The sequence below is a fragment of the Ailuropoda melanoleuca genome, chromosome 10 (assembly GCF_002007445.2).
Source record: "Ailuropoda melanoleuca isolate Jingjing chromosome 10, ASM200744v2, whole genome shotgun sequence".
Classification (NCBI taxonomy): Eukaryota; Metazoa; Chordata; class Mammalia; order Carnivora; family Ursidae; genus Ailuropoda; species Ailuropoda melanoleuca.
Window position 1 is genome coordinate 17,794,722 of NC_048227.1, and position 15,437 is coordinate 17,810,158.

Sequence of the window (15,437 nt, forward strand, 5' to 3'; positions counted from 1 at the left end):
GAGGGGCCACCTTCCCCACCTCCCGGAGCTCAGGGCTCCTTCGCACCTCCCGGCCCCTGCTCAAGCTCTTCCTTCTGCCCTGAAGAACCCATGCATCTAACAACGCCTATTCATTTTTCAAAGTCCAACAAACACCACCTCCTCCCTGAAACCCTCCAGCCCCTCCCGATGCCCCTTGGGGCTCCCATCAGTGGTGTGCTGGGGCTGGCTCGGACCACCTAGGAGGGCTGATGACACACATCTCTTCCCGATCCCGCTTCAGGTTGTCAGGTTGGTAGCTTGAAATTGGCTACGGTCGAAGCGTCTACACCGTGGAAATAAAGCACACATGACACACTACAAATCGGGCTTTATCGAGTGCCTGTGTGCCGGGCTGGAGGTAGGGCAGTGAACAAACTAGAGGAAGCTGTTGCCCTCGTGGAGTTATATTCGACTCACGATCTTGGTCTCTAGCTTCTGTTTCCACCTGTCCGCCAGCGTTCTTCCTTCTAGCCTTTCACCATCCCTTCATCCGTCTGTCCATCCACCCACCAACGTAGCCACCGGTCCCTCTGTCATCCGCCCACCCAGCTTCTGCTAATCCACCCTCCCAGGAGGGCCAGCTCCTGCCTCCGTTTTGCAGCCTGCTTAAGAACTGAGTCCCCTTCAGAGACAGGTGGTGAGGAGCCATGCTTGGCCCAGGCCAGAGCCCCTGACCAGATCCCAGCCCTGGCCCCTGGCCCCAGCCCAGAGCTCTGTGCACAGGAGAGCTGAGCTACCTCCCCTGGGGAGCTGGGGGCTCAGGTGGCCCCTGGAGCTGCTGCCCTCAGGAGGATGTGAAAACCACAGCACACCTTGGCCCAAGCCTCCCCAGGGGTGACGGTGGGGGATGGTGAGGGTTGCTCACTTGTGCAGGAGCTCCCGTGTCAGACTCGAGCTCCCCACTGAGCCTCACTTGGACCCCAGGTCAACAGCCCCACGGTTGAAACCATCAATGTTCTAGAACTTTCAGCACCCAGGACTCTCTCGGGGACTCCCCCAGCCACCCCAATTTACAGATGAGCCACAGTGAGGCTTTCTGCAGGACCGACTTCCACCAACTTGTAAGCCCAGACTCATCCAAGAGGGGAGACAAACCCGAGCTTTCTCCTTCAGGTTCTGCCCACAGCCCGGCCTCATGGGAGAATGACGGGGCCCAGGCAGTGCCAGGCAGTGCCAGGCCGGGGCAGGGATGCCCCGGGGCTCTGAGAGCTGAGTCAGACTCTCGGCCTCCCTAACCCTGCTTGGTGGTCTCGGAAAAAGACGCCTCTAAAGGTGAGCACCCCGATTGGGAAAGCAGCCTATGCTCTCCCGTTGGTTGGTTATGATTTTGTTTTCTAAAGTGGGAGCTGCCTGCGGTCTCTGGGCCAGAGCTGATGTTGGGTAAGGAGCCTTCAAACGTGGCCAAGATGGATTTTCTTAGCTTCTCAATTCGCATTTGAACAGGCTCCCTGAGAAATCGTCAGCAAGACCTTGACTACCGGATTCCCGATTTTCCCGATTCCTGGGGAGAGCAGAGGGCTGAGTCATCACCGAGTGTTCCTGCCTGCCCCTCCCCCACCAGGTGTCCCCTCCCCCTGCCGCCCTGCACCCCAGAACCCGGCACCCGTATTTGTGCCTGATAAATATTTCTTGGGAGCATAAAGGGAATAACTAAGTGGGCAGCAGGAGCCAGCAAATCTTGGCTGGAGGGGGCTGCTTCTAAGGGACAGGCTGACTGGAAGCCTGGAAACCCCTCCCCCCAGTGCCCCTCTGCGGAGCCCAAGCTGTGGCTGCCTTCTCACCCCCGCCCACCGCCAGCACAAGCCATGGTCTGGGGCCCCAGAAGGAAGGAATCTGCATTTATTGAGGGCCTGCTCTCCTGCAGCCCGTACAGTGGGTGACCTCACGAGTTCTCCCCAAGGTGGGTCACGCTACCCGCACCCCCTTGTCCAGACAGGAAACTCCAGCCCAGAGAGGGGAAGCCGCTTGCCCAAGGCGGCACAGCCCGGGGGCATCACAGTCGGGATTCAGACCTCGGTCCACGGGCCCCCACAGACCTTCCCACACCCAGGGTCACAGTGGGCGCACTCCATCCTCTTCCCCTCCCCCTGAGAAGTGAAAAGGGACAGTAGGGACTTCTCAGGGCTCCTGGAGGCCGGACCTCCAGGGCGGGGACGGGTGTCTGTTCCAGGTCCCAGCGGGCCCTGTGGGCAACGTGGGAGCAGCCTCTCAGCGCACGACCTGGGGCCGCCCCACGTCCGGAAAGGAGGGCGGCTGTCATCGTGTGCACGCAGTCTCAGACACATGTGCGTCTCGCCTCCATGCCCATGGGACACACCCGTGTGCTCCTGGGCCACACATGCAGTGTCAACCAGGCTCAGGGGCCCCATCTGGGGGCCCAGACGTCGTAGGCCTCTTCATCCCACGGCCCCAGGTGAGCGCAGCTCTGCTCCAGGCCGAATGTGTCAGCCGGCTCTGGACAGCCAGGTGGCCTCACTGGCTGGCCTGGGGCCCGGGGCCTTCAGGGGGAGGGGCCATGACCACCCACTGGCGGAGATAGCTCCTGGGGGGCCCTTCGTCACTGGGGCTGGTGAAGTCACACTCCACGGGGCTGCCGCAGTCGGAGCCCGCAAAGCCGCTGTCAAAAGTGTCCATGTCCAGGCCGGCGGGAGGCGAGCCCGCTTCGCTGTCCGACGCCCCTCTGGGGGGCCCGCCACTCCACGGCGGCCCCGGGGTCCAACCTGCCTCATCTTCAAGGGGCAACTTTAGTCCGTCGAGGAGGCTGCCAGGAGGGCCTCCCAGCCCGGCAATGCCACCAGTCGAGACGCAGCCACAGGAGAGGACCGTAGTCCCAGTGTCCAAGAGCGGGTCCTCGGCACCTGAGCCGGGCTCCAGGCTGGCGTCCAAGTTCAGAGCTGGGTAGCCATCATCCCCGCAGGTGCAGGACCAGGCACATGGCCCCTCTGTGTCTGCTACGGTCACCGTGTCAATGGACAGTACGACGCCATATGGTCGATCCCTCTCCTGGCTGTAAGCCGAGCCGCCCAAGCTGCCGGCGGTGAAGGGGGCCGGGACCCAGAAGCCCAGCTCAGGCAGCCCATCAGCTTCCACCAGGTCGGCGGGCTCCGGCAGCTGCATGGGCTGCAGCCCCTTGGTGGCGCTCCTCGGGGGGCAGCAGGTGTGCGTCTGCAAGGACGAGAGCACCTCGGGGCTCTGGGGTCCCAGCTCCAGGCTGGAGGCAGTGAAGGGTGCGCCCACCCATTTCTGTGAGAGAGAAAAGGGGGACAGTCATGACAGGATGGGGGCAAGGAGGATATGGACAGACAGACATAATAGAGACAAGACAGAGACACAAGAGGATAAAGAGAGCACCAGGGGTCAGAACCATGGTGCGCCCCTATCCAGGGACGCTTCCTCCCGGGGCCTCAGTTTCCCCACCTGCAGGAGGGAGCCGTTGCCCTCAGTAGCCTGCCAGACAATCAGTGCTCAGTGGCCTGGGGTCTGCATAGGGCCTGGGTAGCAGATTGCTGAGTTATAGAGACAAGAGGGCAGGAGGGCTTGAGGTCTGGGTGACAAAGCTGCCACCTGGTCCCCTGTTTCATTTCCTCCAGGACACTTGAAAACTGAAATTCTCCTGTTGGTGTCCCACTGGAGTGGACACTTGGCCAGGGCAGAAGCCTCAATTCTTCTGGTCCCAGCTATATCCCTGGAGGCTCACACAGTGCCTCGAATACAGTTGGTGCCCGATAAATGTGTATTAACTAAATGAACAGGCGAAGTGAATCAGTGACAAACCACTTGGAAAGGCCTCTGTGTGCTTGGAGGGTAAGGGATGTGGGGTGTTGATGGACGAGGCAGCACCCCCAAGCTTTGAGCGACCCCCTGCCCGCCCTCACCGGCCATGGGTCCCACTCATGACACAGGGTCCCCATCCGAGCGGCAGTGAGAACCCCTGAGAACCAGAATCTCCAAGTTTTGAGCCTGCTGCCTCAGAAAACATCTCGGAACCTGGATGAGGCCCCCCCCATCTGCCAGTAGTGCCCACGGCACAGAGCTGCAGTAAGGAGTTAATGCACTCACAGGGCCAGGCGCACGGTACGTGGGTATCGGGCAAGTAAACCCCAAACAGGTGTGAGATCTGAGCTCCAGGGAAGGTGCAGAGGAAGGAGAAAGGTTTCTCTCCCATGGGGGTGGGAGTCCAGGCTGCTCCCCTGCCTCAGGAAAGCTGCTTCCCCACTCGGAGCCTCAGTCTCCCCAGGGGTGGCCAGAGGACAACAGAGCACCCACCCCCCCAGGGGCCGTGATCAGGATGGAAGGGGCAGAGGGCAGAGGGCGCTCAGTGCAGCACCAGGCAGACAGCAGGAGCTCAGCCGATGCTCTGGTCCACGTTTCCTGACATCCAGGCTCAGCTGGAGTGGGCGGGCTGCCCCCCCCACCTGTCACCACATCCTCTCTGCGGCGGGCCCTCCCACGCGGGGTGGGTGGTGAGCGGTAAATGGGCACAGACAGCCGTGGGCGCCGGCGGGTGATGGGTGGTTGGGGCTTGGCAGAGGGTTGGTGTGTTTTGCAGGTGGGGCCATACCCTTCCCAGAACCCACTCCGTCTCTACCTCCGACTCAAAGGCTTCTGACAAAGGAGCAGGAGGCCAGTTTGTGATTCAAGGAACCACCTGGCTCACCCTCCCCCAGCCTGGCTCCTGGGTTGGGAGATGCTGCCTAATTTTGTGTCATTCTTATACCAGTTCCGCCCCACCCGAATTATTTCCTGCGCTTTGCAGATGCGGAGACGGGGCCTGGCTGGGGCCCGGGTGCTCTGGGCCTGCAGGGTGGGGCTGGGGTCCTGGTGCGTGGGTGGAGGTAAGCTCCCAGAGGGTAAGAAGCTCCGAGGGGCTTGTCTCGGGCTGGAGGGCACTCACCTTGAAGTCTCCACTGTGGCCCACGTAGAGGGGCTGGAAGAACTTCTGTGGGCTGGGCACCTGTCCCCATACCTTTTTCCACAGCCTGGGAGGGCAGAGACAAGGTGAGCCCTCACCATCCCCCAGAGGGCAGCCTGGCCTCCCGCTCAGGGGCTCCCCAGCTTTGTCCTGCAGGAGACTCTGCCCCCCTCCCAAAGCACACCACGCACCTCCCTTCCACCCCTCTACCCCAGGCCTCATGTTCCACATCCGTAAAATGGGGGCAGCAAGTCTCGTGAAGGTGCCCGGAGCTTAAGTGCTCGGCTCCCCCTCTGAGCCTCAACTTCCTCCTCCACCGCCAGGGATGAGCAAAGGGCCGGTTCCACAAGGGTGCGGGGAGCACTTGGCGGGTGTCTGCACAGCGCCCCAGCACCCAGCACCCAGAGAACGCTCCGTGATAGTCATTATTACTCGCATCGCACTCTTTCCCCCTCTAGCTTCTCTGCTTCCATCTTTTTCAAAGCCTCTGGATGAGGATGAACACATTGAGCCAGGTGTGCAGAGCCCCCCCGCCCAAGGCTCAGCAAACCCTGGCTGCAGCTCCTGCCTCCACTGGCAGCGCTCGTGAAGGCCAGCGGAGTTCAGGTTTTCATTTTAACTAGTGGCAACATTCAGCAGAAACCCAGTATATAAACGGATGAAAGCAAAAGCTCCGGGTGGAGCAGAAGGGAAGGGGGCGGATTATCACACCCACCCTTCACCCCCACCCGGTGGCCCTGCGTGCCCCCCCAGACTCAAAGCGTCAACGTCACTGGACAAGATCATAGCCTAGGTCACGGTCACGAGCACAGGGGCGGACTCCACCTCCTTTCCTTCAGAGCTGTGTGGCTTTGGGCAAGTTCCTTGCCAGCTCTGTGCCTCCTCGCTTGCCCCTTCTGCCCAGGGGGGTAAGTACCAAACGGCAAGCTCCCGAGGCAGGGGCGAAGGTGAGGCAGGCGGGAGCTGTTTCTCATCACCATCATTCTCAACATCACTGTCACGATGACAGGTTGTGTCCCCCAACCCTGCGTGGTCATTGGGAGGCTGTGGCCCAGGCTGACCCCCTCCCCCTGCCTCCCTGAATCCTTGGCCTCACCTCCAAGTCAGGTGGATCTTCAGGCCTAAGAAGACGAGGATGGGGAGTATGACGACCAGGAGGAGATAGAGCAGGTAAGTATGCCAGCCTCCCTTTATCTCTGGGAAGGAAGCAGACACTGGGTGAAGGGGAACCCACCGCTCCCAGAGGCCACGTGGGGCGGGTGTGCTGGGCAATGGGTCCGGGCGGGTGTGGAGGACGTGGGAAGGCCGCGGGAGCCTCGAAGTGAGGTGGTCTGGGCTCCTGCTCCCACCCCTACCCCAGGCAAGAGACTTCATCTCTCTGGGCCTCCGTGTTCCCATCTGCGAGATGAGGATAATAATTGCTACTGCGGGGAGTTACTAGGAGCACCGAACGCCCTGCCAGGAGCCACACCTACCTTCCGGCTGGGTGTGAAAGATTACTGGGTCACTCCACTCACTCCAGGTCCCCTGGAAGGACGAGCCAGCCTGGGGCCCTGCACGCATCTGCAGCTCATAGCTCGAGTCGCTCTGGAACTCCAAGGGAAGGAGAGAGACGCTTCTCGAATCCACCGAGATCAGCTTTCTCCTCGGACTCTGTGGATGCAGGGAAAGGAAGCCCTGGATCAGGCCCACCCAGGCCAGCCCCGGCCTCCAGCAGAAGCCCCCTTTACCAGCCACCACGGAAAGGAATGAGGGTCTCCTGCACAGTCCCCGCTCCCTCCAAAAGAGCAAGCTCAGCCTGAGTCCTGGCCGCTCCGGTGCGGGTGGTACGGAGCCGTGGGCACAGCCTAGAGCTTTTTTCTTTCTGACCCCAGCTCTCCCCTCACTGTCCTGCCAGGGGACGCCTCTCTGCAAGGACCAGGACCAGCCCAGGAATAGCAGTGGCCCCTCTTGGGAATCCTTAACCGGCAGCATTCCAGACAGTGGTCACTTTTGGAATTATTCCACATGGGCTTTCTCAACAGCAGGCATTTCTGGAAGCTTTCTACCACAGGCATCTCAGCAAAGGATACCGCTGGAAGACTTCCATGGGGGACATTCCAACCACACGCACGAAATTCTTCAACTGGGACCGCTCTGAAGGATGGATCATTCTAGAAGATTTCAGCCGTGACTGTTCTGAATAGTTCCCTTTGGGAACTCTCCAACACTCTAAACAAGACTACTGCTAGAAGCCTTCACCTTGGCAACAATGGTCGCTCTAACACTGGACTTTCTTGGTTATTGAAACTTCCGGAGCTCTTCACCTGTGGCCATTCTAGGCCAGGTGGGAAGGCTCCAGATGGCCCCATTTCTGAACCTTCCTCGGCTGTGACTGTACTAGACTCCAGGAGGAAACCTGAGGAAGTGCCACCCCCTTCCTCTCTGGCAGGCTGGTGGAGGAACCAGGGGCAGGAAGGAAAGAATTTTGCGGGGCCTCCCACCGCAGGGAGAAATGAGGCAGCATGGGGTCGAAGGGTGGAAGGGGCAGCTTCCAGCCCTGGTGGGTCCTTGGTTCCATTCTGGGCTGTCAGTCACCCACTCACCTGTCTCTCGGACCCCCCTCCCCACCACCAGTGCCCCGGATGCTCTGCAAGGCGGCGTGGCCCCTCCCCTCCCCTCCTTCCCCCGCCCCCCAGCCTCTGCGAGCCTCACCAGAGCCCAGGGGCCTCCCCGCTTCCTGTATCGCAGCTCAAACTGCAGCTTGCCCTTCAGCGCGTAGGAATCGTAATTGGAGCTCCAGGAGATGTTATAATGTCCTGAGAAGTTCATGGTCACGGTCACGTTGAAAGGGGGGGACGGCTTGACTTGAAGGGAAAAGCCAGAAAGATAAGAAAGGGGTGAGATCGGGCCGCAGTGGAGAAGGATGTGGTGGCGGGAAGTTCCCCCACACCCGAGCCGGTGCTGGTGGTGGGGTCGGGATCCGTACCCCTGTGTGACTCTGGGCGAGGCAGCCCCTGTCTCCGGGCCTCAGTTTGTGCATCTGAGAAATGAGAAGTTCAAACCACACTGGAGTTGCAGCCATGGGGGCGGGAGGGTAACAGAAGTGCGTGAAGCCGGTTTGGGGTCTGAGGAAAAGGAAGGGGGATGCCACACGCAGTCTGGGCAGAACTGCAGGCCAGGATGGCCAGAGAACAGCCTGGAATCCCAGATGGCGGAAAGCCCTCTCCAACATTGAAGTTTGCTGCTAATCCAGGTGCTGGGTGGCTCAGTCGGTTAAGTGTCTGCTTTTGGCTCAGCTCATGATCCTGGGGTCCTGGGATCAAGTCCCCTGTCTGGCTCTCTGCTCAGTAGGGAGCCTGCTTTTCCCCTGCCTCTACCCTTCCCCCCCCCAACCCCGCTCATGCCCTTTCTCTCAATCTCTCTCCTGCATGGACGCACTCTCAAATAAATCCATTAAAAATCTTTTTAAAAAAATAGTTAGCTCCTAATCCGAACTCTTGCATGTGGGCCAGGGGCACTGGTTCTGCGTTTCTGTTCCAAACCATGACGTCATTTTCTCTTAGCTGCAGCTTCCCAGAGAAGCCTAAAGACTCTGATTGGCATTAATGCTAATGAGCTAGCATTAATATTCATTAATGCTAATGATGAAAGCAAGCACTACTGAGCTCCTGCAGGGCTGCCTGCAGAGCAGTCTGACCCTCCTCAGTGGCCCTGGGTTCCGAGACTTCTGGAAAGGGCAACACCACACCTTCCTGGGTACCTCCCAGGCAAACGTCAAAGCCAGGCCTCCCGTTCTGCTCTACCCCAAATTTCTTTCATGAATGTGAGCAGGATATGACACGTTATATGCCTTCATTTCTTCTCTTGTAAAGGGTAGCAGCTCCTCTTTCATGGGGTGACAGTTCTCGGGGACCAAACTCAGGAGCAGAAGGAGGTCCCTTGGGGAGAGAGAAGCCACTGGCTCCTGTTCCCCGGCTCCCGCTCTCTCTTCTTCTTCCACCTTATTTGCCAACACGACATTTTCTGCATTTCCCTGTGGGACCCTGTTCACCGTCCACCCCTTCTCTGGGGTCTGAGCTGCTTGGGGCTGAGGTTTTGTTCTCCTGGGTGAACACTGAGCCCACGGCTCCCAAGACAGAGAGGGTGCACCGCAGACCCTGCAGAAATACTTACTAAATCAACAGATGGACCTTTCAGGGGTTGCAAAAGGAGCTCTAACGCTGCCTCCTTCTCTGCCCGAGGTGGGAGAAGGCCCACGTTCCCAGGGCCCCAGCAAGGGCTTTTCTGTCTTTGAACCATGGGTCCATTTGGACTGGACTCGTTCTTAAACCCGCTTCTGTCTTCCCCAGGCCAGTGGAGCTCTCCGCTTCCCTCTGTGTGGCCTGGGCTGGGTGGTGTGGACCGATTCAGGGAGGGACTCGGATGTTGGCAGAGCCCAGTGCCCAGGAGGAGGAAGGGGCCGGGAGTGGCCTGGGAGCGGAATGCCGCCTCCTGCCACATCTGGGCACAGGGGGGCCTCGGGCCCCGGCAGGGAGGAGGGGTCAGAGGGAACCGTGACTTGGAGGCCCCTGGAAAGCAAAGCAGCTCCTTCTCCACCCTGCACCCTGCCCCTGCTCCGTGAGCTTGCCACGCCTGGGGCCAGGTGGCCAGGGGGGCACGTGTGTGCTCGCGTGTGCACGCACCGGCACGCACCGGCATGTGTCTGAGAGAGCGGGTCAGCATCTCTCTGTCCAAGCTGTCCAGGCCCCGGGTTGTTGGTAAGACATCTGTGCCTCTGAGGTGTATTTATGAGTGTGTGCGTGTGTATGAGTCTGGGTGTGTCTGGGTATGTGTGAAGCTTTGCTCACACCCTCTGTGTGCAAAGTGGCACAAGCCTGGACCCCCACAGCGTGAATGACAGACGCCCTCTTATGTTCTTGCCCAACCACTGGGAATCGGGGGACAACCTCCCAGGCCACAGGGGCTGAGCCCCACCAAGGGCAGGACTCTCTTCGTGGTCTGCTTGTATGCCTCTGGACACGGGCCTCTCACTCACTCCCTGGACACTCCTCACAGCTGCCTCCTGTGCCCTTCCCTGCCCCACCCTGGCTCTGGACCCATAGAAACAACCGCTTCCCCCAGCCAGGCCTCCTTCCTTCCTCCAACGGGGAGGGAAATTCTGGGCCTCATTGGAGCTAATAAATGGGAGAAATCTCAGGGAAGTCTTTCTCCCGTTACACCACCTCCCCAACTTGCCTCAAAATGGAGGCAGAAGCCCAGAAGGGCCCTCACTCTACAAATAGTGAGCCAGTCCGGGGTCACAGACGGGCAGGTCCTGGGCCCCGATACAGCTTGGTTTCAGGCCTCTGCTGCCTCCCTTCGGTTAAGGCCCAAACCTAGGTATCAACCCATCCCACCTTAGTCATGCTTCTAGAGAACGAACTGAGAAATGAGCGCCTAGGACAGGTCAGTTTTGACGATGGGGGAGAGCCGCCCAGCGGGCCGTGGGGGTCAGCCCCAACCTGGGTTCTCCTCTGCTCTGGGGTCCCAGGGATACTCACTGCTGTCGGCCAGGACGAAGCTGCCACACTCCTGGGAGTAACTTCCGGACTGGTCCGTGACATTGACGCTGAAAATGTCGTCAGCCATGAAGCGAAACACATCCATGTGGCACATGTACTTGGCATGTGTGGCATTGTGGGCGGACCGGTGGAGGCTGCAGGAGGTGACCTCGTCCTCCAGTTCTCCATATGGGTCTTGCCTTCAAGGACAGAGCAGCCAGTCATGGCTAGAGGCCAGAGGGGCTCCGTGCACACGGCCAGAAATTTCGGGGCTGGGAGGGATTTGAGGGGAGGCTGGGGAGTAGGGTCTCCTGGTCCACCAACGCTTTCCCAAGGAAGGTGTTGCCTCCCCGGAAGCAGCCCTGATGGGTTGTGTCTAGGTCTGGCTTGTATGCCTCCAAGGAATGAGGAACTCACCATCTCACATAAGGCAGCAACTCTCAACTTTGGAAATTTGGTCCATTCTTGCCTAGACTGAGCCTAAGTGTGTCCCTGTCAATCCCATCAGCTGCATCACAGTCCTATAGGAAGGATGCTAAGCACCTCAGGTCTCCTTTCTGCCCTCCTTCTATCCAGCATCCATGGAATACCCAGTGAGTACGGGCTGAAGGCCAAGGTAAGAGACAAATGAACCTCATCCCCTGCTCTGGCTGAAATTTCAGGGACGCTGTTGGTATGGGATTGGGAGCCCTCCTCTGGCCTTTTTACTTCCACTAGGCATTAAGGGATGGGTTTTGAAGTGTGTATAGGAGTTCAGCAGATATTTATTTTCCTACCTACACCTTCAGGCTCTGAACATGACTACCCTTCCCTTCAAGGCCAATACGGATGCATAGACTCTGTTCTCCACTAAATATTTGTTAGGATAGAAACTTTTGCTCAATCAAAGCAAGCCTGGGGAGGCTTTAAAAACTTCCTGTCACTCCCATGCCTAAAATATGGGACCTCTCACCACCCATACAGGGAAATCTGACCTTGGCCTCCCTCTCACCTTCTTTTCTTGTTATTCTCCCTCACACTGATTCACTCTGCTCTGGCCACACCGACTTCCTCGCTATTCCTCAAACTCACCAGCTCTTCCTTCACCTCAGGGCCTTTGCACAGGCAGTGCCTCCACCTGCAATGCTCAGTCTCCAGCTCACCAGAAGCCTCCTTCTCATCCAGAGAGGCCTGCCCTGACCGCCCACTCCCACTTGGGGTTGAGCCTGATCTCTCCCCCTACTGCAAAGCTCCATGCAGTGGTCCCTGCATCTCTCACTATGATCTTGAGTGAAGTCTCCCCTCACTGTTCTTTAACAATGTGGACTAATAGGGGCCCGTGGATTTTGGAATCAGGCCGCCTGTGTTTGAATCCCAGCTCCACCATTCACTGGCTGTGTGCCCTTGGGTGAGTTGCATAACCTCTCTGAACCCCAGTGTCCTCGTGTGTAAAATGGGAGTGATAATTGTGAGGAAGGGAAAAACAGTCATTCATAGGAGGCACAGAACAGGGAGCCTGGGATGTACTAAGCGTTCCAAAAAGTCGTATGGGAGTTTAGTCGTCCACAGGTCTCAAAACCACAGTTAGGGATGGGGGTGCCTGGGTGGCCCAGTCGGTTGAGCGGCCGACTCTTGGTTTCAGCTCAGGTCATGAGCTCGGGGTCGTGGGATCAAGCCCCATGCTGGGCTCTGAGCTCAGCACGGAGTCCGCTTGGGTTCTCTCCCTCTGCCCCTCCACACTCTGCTCTAAAATGAACAAATAAATCCTTTAAAAAACCCCCACAATTAGGGCTGGTGTGGGCAAGAGAGTATGGCCTTTAGAGCCAGATGAAACTGCCCCATGGTGTCTCCACTGCGTGCTTCGGACGAGCACCGTGAGCCCGGGGTGCCCATCTGTTAAATGGGCAGGGCGATTCCCCACCAACGAACCATCTTTCTTGGGGCAAAACCAAATGGCGTTGGTGAACTTGCTGGGAGAACCCTCAGGAAGTGGACCTACTATGTTGATTGCTAAGCGATCCGTGGGTCACATAGTGGGTCCAACTTTGTCTGTGGTCCTGCAGTCCTGCTGCACCCCAGCCCTCCAGCGGCTACCCTGAGTGGCATCCCCAGGGCTGCTGAGGTCCGGCCACTTACCAGGTGAGGGTGAGCATGCCCGGGTGGAGGGTCCTTGTCTCCAGGGTGCAGGTGACTGTTTGGAAGTAATCGGTGTAGCAGACAAGGTCTCGGCAACCCCAGGCTGGAAGATTAGGGAAGAGACACTATAGTGGTGCGGTGGGGGCTGGCCGGAGGTTGCATGGTGACTCACCCCTTCGCCCCCTCAAGGGCTGGAGGCTGAGTGGAGACACAGGTCCCCAGGGCCAGGACGAATATGGCACCTCACTAGGATGCAGGCTTGGGGAAGGGGGTACCTGCCACCTGAGAATTCCTTGTGTGACCCCCGAGTTTCAAGGCTGGCTATGGAGACAGGAGCTCTGAATGCGAAACGTAACATACTAAGCATGTCCCCACCTCTCAGCACTCTCCCTTCCCCCCTCCCCGAACCCCGTGTGCAGCCACCAGCTCCCCGTCCCTCCTGGCCAATGTCCCTCTCAGTGGTGTGTCCCGAATTCCCCAGCTGCAGGGCGAATCTGCAGCGACAGGGATTCATGAAGTCCCCGGGGGCACAGCTGAAAATGCCCCAAGCCCCGACAAGGGGGAGCCCTCTGCTTTGCAGCAGCTCGTCCGAACCAGGACACAGACCTCACGGAGGCCGGAAGTGCATCGGGGGAGAAGGAAAACATCCCCAAACTGAGAAGCTCTGGAAACTTCTGCCAAAATGTCTGTATTCGCCTACTGGCCAAACCACCACCGCCAAGTGACACAGGGACTGCTCACTCGGGCCACTTTGTTGGGAGACTTCATGCGCTCCCCCCTACATTAATTGCTCCCCTTTGTTCTAAAATTATAGGTGCCACCATAGTCTAAATTTGCTTGAAGCATAATCTGAATTTGCGACAAAATAAAGGTAGTAAGTTTGACCTCAGTTTTGCTCTGCAAGATCAAACACTAACATTGCGATTTCTCCCCCGCCTACCCTCCAACTATTTACCAGAAACGTGTTCCCCTTTTTAAGTGGATTCATTCTTAGTGGCTTTTTCCTATTTTTCCTTGACTAATGAAGTCCCAATGGGTGGTGGTATGTTCCCTTCCTGGGCCTCACTTTAGGTCAGAAGCCAGAGCCAAGAAGAACGTTGCTGGAAACATCCTTAGCCGGCTGTCATCGCCATTTTATAGACAAGAACCCAGAGGCTCTGAGACTGGACCGCACCTCCTGTCAGTCTGGGTCTGGGATGCTGAGACTCTCACCCAGGAAAGAAAAATCTCATCTGTGCTACTTGCTGACAACCGCACACGCAGCAGACATCACTAATCGATCACGGCACTCTCTCCCTTGCACGACCCTCAACACAGGTCTCCCAGCAGCCACCACCAAGGGATCTGAGTTGTGGCAATGAGTCTTGCGCTGGGAGGACTTCCCCTGGGGAGGAGCACAGGGCCCACCAGTGGGCACAGGAGGCCAGTGCAGACACTTGGTGGAGAAAAGAGGAACTGATTTTGGTGGGACCTAAACCGGGGCTGCAGGAGCCGTCATGTGGCTATGTATTCTGCCAGTTGATACGCGGGTTGCTCAAGCTTAGGGTTATAGAACTTGGGGGAGGAGCTGCCATTCCTAGCTAGACTCAAGGTCACCAAGGGCTTGACAAGGTTTGTCCCAATCTTGAAATGGAACATTGGGGACAGGACAGCAGCCCCTGAACTCGCATGGATGTGGCAAGAGGAACCCAATCACCTGGTCCGTAGCCCAACCCCTAGGCAGACAGCCCCAGGGCCATCCCTCACCCAGAGTTATCAGAGCATGCAGGGGGCCATGAGAGGCTGGAACAGTGGCACATGACTCATGATGGCTCTGAGTCTCTCTTTGTAAGCTGGGGACACTGGCCCCTTGGAGGGTGCGGGGGATATGTAGGTGACATCATGCCAGTGCGGACCATGGGGCCTGCACAGGGCACTCACTCAACCAAAGCATCAGAGCAAGGTGGCTCAGCCCCCGGGGACGGGGCAGATTTGGGATTCCGGCTCTGCCACTGCTTGGCCGTGTGGCCGTGGGCCTGTCCCTTAACCTCCCTGAGCCTTGGAGGCCCCAGGTGAGAACTAGGCGTCATTGCTGCACGGACCGCACGGAGCTGTCATGGGAGCAGAGTGAGGGATGCCCGGCACCCAGGACCCAGTAGGGGCTTGTCATTTGTGCCCAAGGGGCATGGCACCCTGGTGGGTGACCCAGGACAGAGCGCTGGTCGCTCAGAAGGGGAAAATAAAAGAGCCAGACATCTGTTTCCTGGAGAAGCTATTTGAGGCTCTGGGTCTTTCGGTAAAAACCAGAGCAAAATGAAGAGTCAGCAGAGAGGCAGCTGAGGGACCCCTGCCTCCAGTCTAACGCTCATCTGAGCCCCTAGGCTGTGTCTGTGCCTCCTCTAGGCAGGCTTCCCGGATCTCTGAGCCCAAGTCTAACTCCTGGCCTTTCCCAGCTCTGGTCTCTAACTTCTCTCTCTCTGACTACAACATCCTCTGGTCTCCCAGGGGCGCCTTCCAAGGTCTGGCTACTTTTGTCTCCACCTCCCTTCCCCCTCTGCCCCGCTGGCAACCCCCCACCCCCAGCCGTGCTGGCCGTGCCGGCTGAGGATTCTGTGATTGTTCGATTGTTGATAAACACCTTAGGAGAGTCATTGCACAAAGAGAAATTGAGGTTAGACCAAAGGCAGGACTTCCTCCCTCTGAGGGTTGGGAGGCAGCCAAGGTAGAGAGCTGTGGAAATGGAGAATCGAGTTTCTCGTCCCCGCAGTGAGATAGGAAGACCTCAGCTGGGGGTCTGGTCCACGTGGGATTCCAATGAGCCACTGCTGGCTAACGGGGCTCTCTGGTGGGACAGGTTCTAGGTGACGGCGAGCGGCTAGCCCAGCCCA

General features: G+C 58.4%; 1 protein-coding gene across 3 annotated transcripts in view; it reads right to left on the reverse strand.

The window, feature by feature from the left end:
- Positions 1–1,843: 1,843 nt before the first annotated feature.
- The window catches only part of IL21R (interleukin 21 receptor), a 34,537-nt gene continuing 20,943 nt past the window's right edge, over positions 1,844–15,437 (reverse strand). For all 3 annotated transcript variants that reach the window (XM_011234032.3, XM_034670221.1, XM_034670222.1), the window contains 7 exons: positions 12,571–12,673; positions 10,456–10,655; positions 7,628–7,779; positions 6,409–6,586; positions 6,030–6,129; positions 4,916–5,000; positions 1,844–3,264 (listed from right to left, as the gene is read on the reverse strand). In XM_011234032.3, the coding sequence (XP_011232334.1) occupies positions 2,494–3,264; positions 4,916–5,000; positions 6,030–6,129; positions 6,409–6,586; positions 7,628–7,779; positions 10,456–10,655; positions 12,571–12,673 (1,589 nt within the window). In that variant the 3' untranslated portion in view covers positions 1,844–2,493. The remainder of the gene's footprint in view (positions 3,265–4,915; positions 5,001–6,029; positions 6,130–6,408; positions 6,587–7,627; positions 7,780–10,455; positions 10,656–12,570; positions 12,674–15,437) is intronic.